This window comes from Cygnus atratus, chromosome 1 (assembly GCF_013377495.2).
Source record: "Cygnus atratus isolate AKBS03 ecotype Queensland, Australia chromosome 1, CAtr_DNAZoo_HiC_assembly, whole genome shotgun sequence".
In the NCBI taxonomy this organism is placed as follows: domain Eukaryota; kingdom Metazoa; phylum Chordata; class Aves; order Anseriformes; family Anatidae; genus Cygnus; species Cygnus atratus.
In genome coordinates this window covers 31675868-31689757 of record NC_066362.1, presented here as the reverse complement: position 1 = coordinate 31689757, position 13890 = coordinate 31675868, and the positions used below count along the sequence as shown (strand labels likewise).

The following is a 13890-nucleotide window of genomic DNA, read 5'->3' as shown; positions in this document are numbered from 1 at the left end:
CACTATATTTTTACGGGCAGAAGTCAGTTGTGTTCAGCATGGTATTATTCTCCTTCCCAAATACTATCTTTAAAATTCTTAAATACAAGAACCCAGAAACCATGAAATACCTGCTAAAGGAGCCCTTAGGACTTCTCATCGGTGTGATGCAGAATGCCATTACTTCACTGAAATTTAGGAGAAAGCAACAAATAGTGCTTTAAAAAAAAAAAAAAGCAACAAATAGTACCAGTATATACTGATTTGACCAACCCTTGCGGTCAATTTTTTAAGCACTGTTGACAAAAAGCTGCAAAAGGAAAGAGCAAGTTGCGGAACAGGTTTGTAAGCAGCAATTCCTTATGTCAGTAACACTGATACACAATATCCTTATCATATTTAGTGGTTTGTTTTTTTTCGTCTTTCCAAATTCTTTAATGAGATCTATAAATCAGAAAAAAACAATTTTTCTCTACATCAGAAAAATGGTCCCCAAATTTCTGTGTTTTTAGTCTTAAATTAAAGTAAGATTTGAAGCAGATAGGTTGATTTGGTTTGATTTGCTTATGCCCCTACAGTTTTGCAATAGCAGTATGGACTTCTGCACAGCAAATTTAAATAAAAGTTTGCAAACTGTCTTTACTTTCAGGTTTCCAAAGATAAAAGCTATTATTATATGTATATGAAGAAAAATCATATTGTTCATTATTTTCTGATCTCATTCGTTCCTGTCAAGTATGTAGCAAGTTTGTTCAAAATCAGAAAAGTCCCAACTTAAGGCAGACATTTCCTCTTGTAGATTTATCCAGCTGCCTAGCCTTTTTTTGCCCCCAATTTGCTTTTTTCTTTCACCTTGGTTGCAGTTTACAATCACTATAACATACATGCCCATCTCTCTTTCTCTCTCTCTTTTTTTTTAAAGCCATTTCCCACATACTACAAACAGCACTTAAACATTTAACAGAGACAAACCATGCTACTTGGCTAATCTCCGTATTAAAAATCCTTTTGGAACTACCGTATGGCTTCAGTCACTTCGGTGATCTAGTAACAGCTAACTTCAGAGTGCATACAAGTCACACTGATTCCAATTGATGCCGCTACAAACCTGATCTTCCTTGAATATGAATCCACATTCTCAGTGGCTGCCTAGCCTGGCACTGATATTTTTTCGCAGGCAATCAAACTGGCAGCGAATTGGTTTTGCTGGGTCAGGACGCAGTGCCAGCTCACTGAAGGGTGAAACACGTGAAACAGAAGCAGAAGGAGGGAAGAGCTAGAACAACACGAACCTATATAGGTTTAAACTACTGTGGAAAAAGATTTTTGCTGTAGGAAGGATTAGTATCTTTACTGCATTCATGACATCTATTTATGATAAATAAGAGGTTCCTCGGCAGAACTTCAGAGTAGCTAAAGTTAGAAGCACTAAGACTAGGTGTTATATATAAATTTATTTTCCTAAAAATATGTACACATGTTTAAGCAACACTGAAAACACGGTATTATGACTAAATAATTAACGTAGCTTCGAAGATAAAATTTTAAACAGAAAACTGTTAAACAGAGCCATTTTAGTAAGGGATAAAAATAACAGCAGCCGAAGAAAGTTTTTGAAGAAAATAATTCATTATCACCCCAACTTCAATCTCCTCTGTTAACGTAACCCTCTGCCTTACTTAGATAATCCCTGTACAAAATTCTTCTAAAAATGCACGTACTACAACAAAAATTGTAGAACACATACTGAGTTTCTACCTCATCACACCTGAATTGATCTGAAGGATGAGTTAATGCATTCAAATATCCTTCTCTTCCAAATCAACTTCCAAACTGCATAAACCTGTTCTCAAACAATTTCAGGGAAATAGCCTGGCATACTGGAATAGATAAAGAAGGACGTCAGTTAACACAATGCAACCGCTTCGGTCAAATTTCAGAAGAGAAAGACACTCAGACAGCTGGCTGACACAACACTGTTGAGTGTCACGGCATTAATATTCACTTGCACTTAGACAAAAGCATTCGTTACCAACTCAAAACTAATATTACAAAGCTTCGTATACAAGGGAAAGAACCTTATATGGTTATGCAAATATATATCAGGAATAGACATCAAGACTAACATTAAGAATAACTTGTTAGCATACAAAAATATCAACACATTTTAGAAATAATACCAGTGGCATGAGATCATGGAGTTGCTTTATTAACGAGCTTTTCCTCGTTCGTAGATTGTAACAGACTGTCAACAGCAGGTGGAAACGTTCTATCAAGAACTTTCTCTTTGCAGCAAAATCCTTAACAAAAGGATGCCTCTACTGTTAATAGCACCAAATTTGTTTGTATTTACTCTCCTCTACCGAAATTTACAACACATTTCATTGCTTATTTTTAAGGGGGGGGAAAAAGGGCAGCTTGTATTCATGTAAAGAAACAGCACCTAGGCAAAGTTCCTTCTGGTATTCCCACCCTCTCTCAATGGGAATTAAATTCCCCTGAACATTTAGGATGTACCAAATGTAATAAACAAGTCCTTGGAACCTATCAGATGAAGCATTTATCTTCAGAGAAATTATGTACAACTCCTCTGTGACAATATTTCCCCCATCCTGAGAAAGACACGACTACATGCATAAAGCCAATTTGTTGGCTGGTTGTCAAAATGACTTCGATAGATGCCCAACCTAATAGTAGCTGCCTGGACTCGAAGGGAGACTCCCACCTCTTTCCCTCCCCACTGTTTCTCAGTTCCTGGCTGTTTTTCAACATATTTGTTAGGAACCCCTTCCAGAATAATCAAGTCCTATCCTTGGGAGTTTGCCTCGTTATTTCCCAACAGGGCTTTAACTTGCTAGCTTCATACCATCTCCCACCTGATTATAACGATAGCTTTAAAACCAGAGCAGACGGGCTTGGTTTTAAAAAGCCTTCTTTGAAGTGAGGTGCTACCCAAGATCTTACAGCGTACAGGTACATAAGCTCATCTTTGGGCACGTTGCCCTGTCATACATCATAAACAGAGGGTCTCCTGACAGTTCATTAGCAGTATGTAAACATCACTGATTTAAAAAAAATAAAAATTCTTTTTTCAGAAAGGTGACTAGTTTGAGGTAACAAATCACTGCTGTTTCAAAATGTAACTGAATTTGAACACGTTACTGATTTTTTCCTTATCATAACATAGTTACTAATAGCTACAGTAAACAGCTATAGGCACTGTTACAAACGTAAGTGATGACACCAATTTCATATGCTAATGTAGGGCCTTACAAAAACCACAGTGGGGAACAGTTGTCCACACAAGAAGCCATAGTTCCTTAAAATACAGCATTTCATTAGATCAAAAGCAAGCTGTATAAACACGATAGCACTTGAGAACCACCACGATGAGAACCTGTAACTTCATTGTTACCAATTTTGGAGTGTTTAATGGCTGTCAATTAAATAATTACAAGTCAATTTACTACCTAGGTGTTCTTCATTCAGCAATAATTTAGAGTGGGTTTTTAAACACATCAAAACTTTCCTTGACAAGATTATGACTACCTGTCTTTAGTCCAAAGAATACTTTGTCAGCCCTCAGAGTCACAACATAGAGACCATATTTAAAAGTAACTGAAACATTTCAAGGGACCATCATCAAAGTATATGAAATACCATACGTGCAGAATCATGGAGTATCTGAGTTGGAAGGGACCCACAAGGATCAGAGTCCAACTCCTGGGTCCCCAAACAACCACCCAAAAAAAATCAGACTACATGTCTGAGAGCATTGTCCAAATACTTCTGAAATCACCCACTTGTAATAATGCTTTTTGAAAAAAAGCTCACACGGTTTTCTCTTATGGCTCTCAGCAGAAATTAAATCAAAGACTTAGAGCTGTTCTAAATTTCATATAAAGGGTAAGACCTACCACAAGAGGTTGTATAATCACAAGCCTGGCAAAAAAAAAAAAAATCAGCTGGTGGGAAACTCTGCTAATTTAACAATTCCCACACACGACCAACTTTGAAGTGTTTTGATCAGAAAAAACGAAGCTCCCATGACCTCACTCCAAACCTAAGTACAGCAGCCAGACCTCTCTATTACCGACACCAGTCAAAGGACTCTCCCAACAGCCAGGAGGAAAATCACAGCTCAAACTCCTACAGGAGCTTGCAGGGTCATGGTTGAGGAGTTGACCTCAGGAGCTCATCAGGAGAAATGATTAAAAGAAAAAGAAACTAAATGATCATTACAGCACATATGACACGAAAGTTTGACACCCCACCACCATCACCACTGCCTCAACGTGAGCTGGAAATTGCACAGGCAATTAAGTCAGAGTTCTTCAGGTCCCCTGAAGAGGAACACGATTATCAACAGGTAATTTTTGAAAGAGAACGTCTCTTTCACAACTGGAATGAAAAACTCTTCAATCAAATAGGAGAAAACAGGTCTTTAACAAAAATTGCAGTCAACAATTGTGCAAATAAAAATATTTAAAAATGAAAAGCAACCAATCGACAACTTCTAATAGCTGATAGCAAAGTCAACATTCACCTTATAGAACAGCCCCAGAATTAGCTGAAACACACAAAAACATCCAGTTAAAATACCAGGAGTTTTTACCTCTTCCCCATACTTTTACATTGTAGGATTGGGGCAGAAAAATTCTACAACTGAAACCTTGTCCAACAAACAGGTTTGTCTGAATTGAAACCTTCCTCCCTTCAATTGCACTGGCCTACAATAGTGCACAGTTCTAAACAGTTCTTAACTAAATGCAGTGTTTTGAAACTGCCCTATTCTGGCTAAGTGATAGCTGCATAAGAAGAAACAAGTTCTTAAAATCCATCCAAAATAAACACCTGTGGTCCAAAGAAACCTAAAGGATTCATAATGCATTCAGAGGTATATAATTTTGGCCAAGTAACCAAAAATAAATAAAATTATCAAACATAAGTCTCAGTTTGCAAAGAAATCAGTTGTCCCCATCACAAAAGAGCTAAAAAGATGGTGAAGCAGAAAACATCCCAAACATCTTAACTACTGAACTGTTAAGACTGCTGTGTAAGATATGTAGTGTAATGCGATGTCATTAAATATGAGCTGTAAACTGGAACCTACTTTTAACTTATCTATTACCTATTATCTTGCTCCAAAAAAATCAATTCCTCCCTCAAAAAATCCTAAGCTAAGGTAAAATACTTCAGCTAGCAGCCTAACACAATGGGTCTTCTGAAGTAGATTTTGACAAACAAGTCCTTGCCTGGAGTTGCAGACAGGTATAACCAACCTGCCACAATGACCTATTGTAAGGAAACTGAAACTTCGTATATGAATAAGCGCAAGTTACTCCGGTAGGTTGTGAATGCCTGAGAGCTTGAATGTTCTGGCAGGAATTTTTTACTTTTTTTTTTTTTTAAAGCATGTGCTAATGAATATGATTAGAACTCGACTTATCAATCTCCGTCAAAGCAAGACCATTTTCTTTGGGTGGCTGCCATATTTATTTCCCTCCACACGTGTTTTTTAATAAAGAATGAGGTCCTTGTATGGCGTCCCTTAAGACTTGTCAAACATTGCAGCAGAACAACAGACTTATGTACATTTTTAGCACCATCTCATAAATCCCTTTGGTTAAGTTCTCTCCTATAAGCAGGACAAAGATCGGTTCACTTCACAAGAAAGTCTAAATCCAAAGCCTGAAGACCTCCCACAATACAATATGCTGCTTTAAATGAGTACAAAGTATTTAAACAGTTTCACTGTTCCATTTCGTTCACTAAAGAATACTTACAGGGGACAAAGCAACAAGCTACCCCCTGTAATAGAAAGCTGATAATGTAAAGGTAAGTGCCTTGTTCTACATCTGGAAAAACACCTCTCGCAGAATCCTCAATATTAAATCCTGCTTTATTAAGAGAATGCTAGTGACCTTTAGCTTCTATCTGGAGATTCTCTTGTCAAAGGTTTTGGTTTAAAATGACCACTCTTGCCCAAGGACTTTTTTTTTTTTTTTTTTTTAAATGTACAAGCTTTAGGTCACTCCTCTGGAGCATCCTATCATCGCATACTGCACCTGCAAGGAGAGAGTCACCAAACGGAACAGCAGTTCAGGCAGAGAGCAGAAAAACACGACTGCTGTACTTCTATCTCCCACTTCGCTACCAATTTTCTCCATGAACTTCAGTAAACACAATCTCACTGTGAAGGTTTGTGTCTATAAATTGGGCTATATAATACTTTACTACTCCGCAGAGATAACTGGAAGCTTAACGTTCGAAAAAAAAAAAAAGAGGAAAGGTAAAGTGACACTGATTTAAAAGATTTCTAAAACACAATACAGAACTGACTGGTGAATCCCAGTTGTTCAGAGATCGCTAATTGTTTAAAATTAATTTTCAACCCTTTGCCACACAGCTTTATTTCATTTCTAGCATCAAAATTACTTTGTTGTTGTTGTTGTTTAGTATTTCTACTAATTACAAAGTATTTCTTGTACGATCCACAGATCAGAAGATCTGTTTTATGTACACAAATGCATTAGTATTAAGGACTGGACTAGGATTACTTCTTGATTTCACACAGTAGATGGAAAAGGAAAACATGAAAAAAAAGATGGAGTTCAAGTTGCAAGTTGCCTTCATTAACACAGGAAAACATGTTCATAACAACAGCTAGAGAGGAGATGCTCAGTTTTCTGTGTGAGTCGCTTCTGTATTACATGAAACACCATTACTACTGACGCAGAATACTGTCTACAAATACAGCAATCCTTATTTTCAGAAAATCTGGAACTCAGATAATTTTAAGTCTTAAATTTAATGTTTGTATAGCTCAGATTTACAAGTGCGTTATTTTGCCGTTTCTCTTTGAAGATGAGTCTTGCCCATCTTAAGTTGCCAAGTTTTGCATATTTGAAGTCTATGAACTCAGCGAGGCTGGAAAAAAGAATGAAGTAATACTCTGAACGCTCTAAAGGATTAAAATTTGGTGTGATTAAACAGCAGCTAACATCTTCTAAAGCATTTCAGACAGAACAGTTCATCTCATTTTATAATAATGTACATATATGTGAAATCCATTGTTACGAGGGCTGTACAGAAGAACTGGAACCCTAGAGTTCTTCAATGCATACTTCTGCAAAGATCTGACATGCATGGAAATAACTCCTTTGAGTGCTCTGAATAAATGAGTTTGATATATCATGAAAGACAAGTAATAACACAGCCCCAGAAGAGTGATCAACATCAGTAAAAGATAACTGTATGAACAAGTCACGTGTTATTTGATCTCTACTCCTCTCCTAGTTTCACAATTCTCATAGCATCAGCGATCAAGACATTACGACTGCCATCACATACACAGGTAATTCTCTGCTCGGCACACTAAGACACTCTGCTTTGATGTACAATTCTTCGTACATGCCAGCTAGGCTTGCACCAAGAGGCACACAACTTCAAACCAAATTGTGACTGTAAGGTTACAAATCTTACATCAGTTCCTGCGGTTCAGAAATCCAGTAAGAATCCCTTTCTGATCAGCCCAGGAGAAAGAGGGCTAGAAACTCATTCGGAAGCCTCCGCCCAGCAGATCCTCCAAATTATTTTTACATATAAAAAAGGTATAACCGTAAAGAAGTCACATCAGCATGAGAACTATTCATGGAGCATGGTAGAAAACAGAGCCAACAGCTCTACAGAACTGAACGGTCCAGAAAAGGGCAAAAGCACCAGTAATGCTCTGCTCAGTGACGGATTACGGGCAAACAACAGCTGCTTAGAAACCAGAGCATAACTGGGTAAGAAAGAAAAAGGCAAGAAGAAAAATACAGCTAAGCCAAGCTGAAGACCCTTAGCAATCCTCGTCACTCATGGAGAATTGCTGCTGGTCAGCTGACATACTATGGCTTACACGTTATGATTGTAACGTAAGCAAGCACATCCTCTTTATTTACTTATTTATTTAAGGAAAAGGCAAGAAGCTTGAGGAAAGAATAAAAGAAATTTTTTAAAACTGTTTCTTTAGTATAGGAAGCTTCCACACACACCCCCAAACACTGCACCATTTAAAGGTTTTTGATTTCCCAAACAAGCAGCCTCTTCTACTTTGGGAGAATATCAAGTAATGCTTTTCATCAAAGGAAGAGGAGAGGGGGAACAAAAACAAAGAGGGAGAGAGACCAGAAACTACTTTTTGACAGTTAAACTGCTAAAAAAAAATCAAAGCAGGAAAGTGCAAATGATTAATGCTTAAAGAGGAAATGCTAAACGTAATACTGACAGTTTCTTACAGCACACTTTTAGCTGCTGAATGAGTTTTTAAAAATACTCAAGAAAACTCCAATTGATTGTTTATGTCAATAAAAGACCTATTCTTTTTTAGAATTCATAGTAACAGTACTGACTACAAAAACCCATTAACTTCACAAGTCTCCTGAGTGTCTTTAGTTTTACAAACCTCACTTTGTACTATGGCCTACCCACATTCCATGCAATTTTTTTAAATTTTATTTTTAAGTATTTCAGGTTAAAGTAATCTTACATCTCCTTTTACTACCTCAAAAGAGAAAAAAAAGAAAAAAAAAGCACCATTTATACATATTCCACAGAAACTTACACAAAGTATCTTTATCACATCCAAGCATTTCCCCATGCAATAATTTCTGAATCTTGGGTTTTATAGTGCGAATGTCTTTGAAACACAAATTAGCTTTTTCACTGAATGAGATGAAACATACCAAGTACTGTACTTTGATTTACTCTGTTGAGATCCACTACAGTTCAGTATGTGCAATATGAGAAAAAACCTCACTATTACCAAGCACATAACGCTGGAAGTGTTGAGCAGTCTGATCACAGAATTTGACATTTAAGGGTATTTACTATTCCCGTGCTCTTCTGTACAAGCAGACTGCTGACATAAAGCGTATTTATGTAATAAATCAGTAAGGCTTCACTCAACTGAAAATACATAAGCTCAACTGAACCAAATACGTCTGTGAAGTTCTTCCGTAGCACAGCTGTGTGACAGTCAGACACTCTGAAACCTCTAAGAAAGAATAAGATGGGACTACCACTAACACGTTACTGAAGCCTGCAAAATGAGCTGACATTTTATCCTTGCATTTTAAATGGCAGGAATCAGGAAGCATTTAAGACAATCTTTTTGACCACTGGGTGCCACTCTTGTTCTATGTAAAAATAAGCTGCCTGGCATTAACTCACTTTTGTGTCCGCCCCTCCCCTTTTTTTTGGGGGGTCTTTTTCTTGTTTGTTGTGTTCTAAAGTAAGAGGGAAAGATATAAGAATTTTTTACACAGGTTTCCAAAGAACACTTACTACCTTTCAAAACCCTCTACAATTGCTTCTAGCCCTAAGAACACAGTTTTGAGAGAAGTCCTGTGCACACAGACCCTTATAGCATACAAAGGTGTTACAGTATACGAAGCTTTAACAGCAACTTTTCTAACTGACCAGGTGTCTATAGCTAACGTTTACCTTTTTTTTTTTTTCTTTAATGGTACAAACATAGCTTTATGCAGACAGCAGAAGGAAGAGTTATTCTACGTAGAATGAGGTATTTCCAACTAACACGATGATGTAGGATGCAGAAATGTGGGCCTGCTACAAGAGCAGACACCTTAAGAAGTGGAAACACGGGACATGGCATTCAGAAAGACAGTCATGGGATGATAAGAGATGGGAGCCTGGCACTGGAGACTCCTGGGCTGCAAAGTACTCACAATCCCATATCAAACTGCATTGCAGACACATGCATGTTAACCGCCCTACTGTTTAATACTATTCCTTACATTTCATAGACGGGAACCTGAGGTACAGACTAAAAATTGGTCACAGAAATTAACTGTATTAAATGTATTAATTGTATTAATACCTGCTCATCAGTCCAGCTAAGAAAACAGGAAGGTCAGAACAAGGATATGGTGAACTGCATTTACCCACTATCCACCTCAGCAAGATTTTAAATGGTTCGGGTATCTTTCCGTTTGGCCTCAAAGTACTGCAGTCACTGAAGCAAACATTAGACAGACCAAAGAATTCTCTAAGTCATCTCTAAGTCATACAAAGAGTGTGACTGACTAGGTAGATGCACTAAATTACTTGCAGTCCCAAGCAAGTAATTTTTAACATCTCAAAGATATTATCATTACACGTCCTATCCTTACTAAACAAATATTAAAATAGACTTCTGTGTCATTTATTTTATTTGTATCTCAAAACAATATAACCAGAAAACACTTTTCCACTATCATCTGTCACTTCTGCAGACATCCTTTCCCATATCCCTATCATTCCCACTGCTCTACTCTACAAACTGTTTTGATAACAAAGAAAAATGTTCTACATAGTCACAGTAAGTGTTATGACAGTTTTGATGTCATTATCTGAGCAAAAATAAACAGTAAGGTTAATTAAGAAAAATTCTAAAGAATAAACTGTCAATTAAATTACAGATTGACAAATTTACACAACAGGAACTCTTCTCTGTTTCTGCATTTAAGCATAAGTACACGAACATCTCCTAGATTCAAAGAGAGACTGATCTGAATATATCTACAGGTTGGAACAGGCTTTTGTGAGACTATCTCCATAAGACAAAGATTATTAAAACGCAACACTTACTTAACCTTTTTCCTGCAGGTAGTGATATTTATATATACCTATGCACATGTACATTAAATTTGTAACATAAACAGGTTGTATTTTATTTAACAGACTGGGGTAGCAAAGATGTGAAAGTAGCTTTTTAACTGTTTTTTACTAGGGAAATAATGGGAAACCCGAATAGATCGGCGGGTTTCTAACAGATGCAACAACAGCATATTGATATTCAGAGCAGGCATTTAGGTACATTCCAATAGCTCAGATAGAATGACAGCATGTGCACATCACTAACATGCTGTTTCAACCAAATATGCTACGACAGTTTAGGGAAGGAGAACCTGAACAATACCCTTGCAGTTAAGCAACATTCACAACATTCAATATCTAAAAAAAAAAAAAAAAAAAAAAAAAAACCTTCCCAGCACAGTTTTAAAATTCAAAACTTAGCTGAACAAGCCTTGATCATTTTGATCGTTCTGTTTCAAACAGAAATTACTCTGAGTAGGGGATTGGAACAGACAGCCTCCAAACCTTCCTACGCATGGCATTGCTGTAAAGTTTTTATAAAATACCTGTATTCAGGCTGCCGACTTATAGAATGATCATCCCTTGGCCATCTGTATCCTGATTCATCCTGCAAAACGTACAGAAACAGTTGTTTGAAGCGTATCTCAGCAACAGCTGTCAAATACAATGTTTCCAAATGGTACTTATTTTTACTGCAGAACCAAAGCACTTAATGAGCTAAGAGAGTATCGTTCACGGAAAGATTTCCTCTCAGTTTATCCACTCGGCCCCACTCCTATTTTCTTCCTCTATCATTGATAAAAAGAGCAACTTTGAGATGCCATACAAAACAAAAATTTGTTGTATTTTGTATGGTACAAAAATGTCCAAACCATATAAATGGGCTCTGCTTTTAAAATATAAATTTCCTCAATGAAATATAAATTCTCATCACTAGCTTGGAATTACAGAATTTCAAACAGCTGGGTTGGTGGACTCACAGTAATGACCTTTCAAAGCGATCACAAAGTTTGTGTTTGAGTAGCTATTGAAAAAAAAAAAATCAGCATCATGGCAGAATTTAAATAAGTTCACAACTTTGTAAATCAGAATGCTAGGTAGAAAACATTCAGCAAGTCATGTGCGAGCACTTGTTATACACAAGATTTTGCTATCGTTCTTCTAGTCATCCAGGTAACTTCGCACCACATTACACAGGACTTCTGGCTACTCCTGTTTTCCCAGTTCAGACTCTGAGCTCCCCATAGACCTGGACAAAGGATCGTTTTCAAGCCCATACAGTAGCTAGGAAACACAAAAAGCAGCAAACACTTATTACAGTATCATCACTGAAGTCTTAGAGGCACAGTAACTGCATAAAAGTATGAAGTAGCAAAACCAGCAATGTTCTGTCCGAAAAAAAATAATTGTTCAGCATTCAAACCTTTATAAGGTGACAAACATCATAGCCACAGGAGAAGAATCACCTTATGCACGCCTCGGTGTGGTGGGCCACTTCTTCGTTCATGGGCAAAACTGCGACCCTCTTCGTAGTCCCTGTACTCAACATGGCTGTAATCGTCATACCGACTGTAACTCCCTTCTCCAGGTCTGTCAAGCAGTGGTGGTTTCTTGGGCACGATGTTTACTACTCGATGGTAATCATCCTAAACCACAAAACAAAGTCATATTGTTTTTAACATCTGGAAATCTATAGTGAATACACAAGAGTAAAAACAATATGTTATTTCTAAACAGTGGACTGTGATAATCTCAAAGCTGAAATAAGCACGGGGGAACACCATAAAAAGTCACGACAGACTGATGGTGGAATAACTTGTATTTAAGTGGACACTATTCCGATGCAATCTTTAGGCATTGCAAGTTTAATTACAACAAAACAAGAGGAGAAAATATAATATGGGAGAAAAAAAAAAGCTCTTAGGTTGAGATAAGGACAGGGAGATTGCTCACCGATTACTGACATTGACTTATGCTGGGTCTGTTTTGCCCATAAGGGAGATTAATGTAATTCATTGCCTATTCATAACAGGCTAGAGCAGTGAGAACTGAAAGCAAACTAAAAACACCTTCCTCCACATCCACCATCTTCTACTTCCTCCCCATTGCCAAGCAGCGCAGGGGAATGGGGGCTGTGGTCAGTCCCTGAAGCTTCGTCTCCACCGCTCCTTCACGGTCACTCTCTGCCCCTGCTCCACGTGGGGTCCTTCCCACGGGATGCCGTCCTTCCCGAAATGAGCCTGCGGGGGCTGCCCACAGGCAGCAGCTCTTCAAGAACTGCGCCCACATGGCTCCGTACCACGGGGTCCATCCCCCAGGAGCAAACTGCTCCAGCACGGGTCCCCCACGGGCGGCAGCTCCCCCCAGACCCCCTGCTCCTGCGTGGGCTCCTCTCCATGGGCTGCAGCTCCGGCCCGGGGCCTGCTCCTGCGGGGGCTCTCCATGGGCCGCAGCCTCCTCCAGGCCACATCCACCTGCTCCACCGGGGGCTCCTCCACGGGGGGGCTGCAGCGTGGAGATCTGCTCCATGTGGGACCCATGGGCTGCAGGGGGACAGCCTGCTCCACCAGGGGCCTCTCCACAGGCCGCAGGGGAACTTGCGCTGCGTGCCTGGAGCACCTCCTGCCCTCCTGCTGCACTGACCTGGGGCTCTGCAGGGCTGCTTCTCTCACGTTTTCTCACTCCTTGCTCTCCCTGCTGCTGTTGTATAGCAGTTTGGTTTTTTCTTCCCTTTCCTAAATCTGCTCTCCCAGAGGCCCAACCAGTGCCACTCACTGGCTTGGCTCTGGCCAGCAGCAGGTCCCTTTTGGAGCCGGCTCTGATCTGACACGGGGCAGCTCCTGGTACCTCCTCTTAAAGACCAACCCTGCAGCCCACGTGCTAACAAAACCTTGCCATCTAAGACCAATACAGAAGACTACATCACACGTTTTAACTTTTAAAATAAAATTCCATAATGTATACACCATGCTTTTTCCCCGGACAACCTGAAAGATTAATGGAATTCAGAAATATCACCACCAAAATGGATAAATTAAATTAGCAATGTGTTAGTTAAGCCAAACATTGATTTTAAAGAAAAAAAACTGTGAAAATATATTCTGTCTTTCCTCATATTCAATTACTGATAAATTTAGTGGAGAAGCATCTGACTAAATACCCTCTAGCAACTTATCTGATTTCTAGTTTGCTGAAAATGCAGAAACTTTGTTGTTGCCTGTGAAGAGCATTAGAAATATCAGAGAAGCCAAGCACTAATACACTGAT

At 38.7% G+C, this 13890-nt stretch overlaps 1 protein-coding gene across 4 annotated transcripts in view; it reads right to left on the bottom strand.

Annotated features, from left to right (window-relative positions):
* Positions 1-13890, bottom strand: part of PPHLN1 (periphilin 1) — a 71994-nt gene that overhangs the window by 50333 nt on the left and 7771 nt on the right. For all 4 annotated transcript variants that reach the window (XM_035544222.2, XM_035544224.2, XM_035544221.2 and 1 more), the window contains 2 exons: positions 12090-12269; positions 11169-11230 (listed from right to left, as the gene is read on the bottom strand). In XM_035544222.2, the coding sequence (XP_035400115.1) occupies positions 11169-11230; positions 12090-12269 (242 nt within the window). The remainder of the gene's footprint in view (positions 1-11168; positions 11231-12089; positions 12270-13890) is intronic.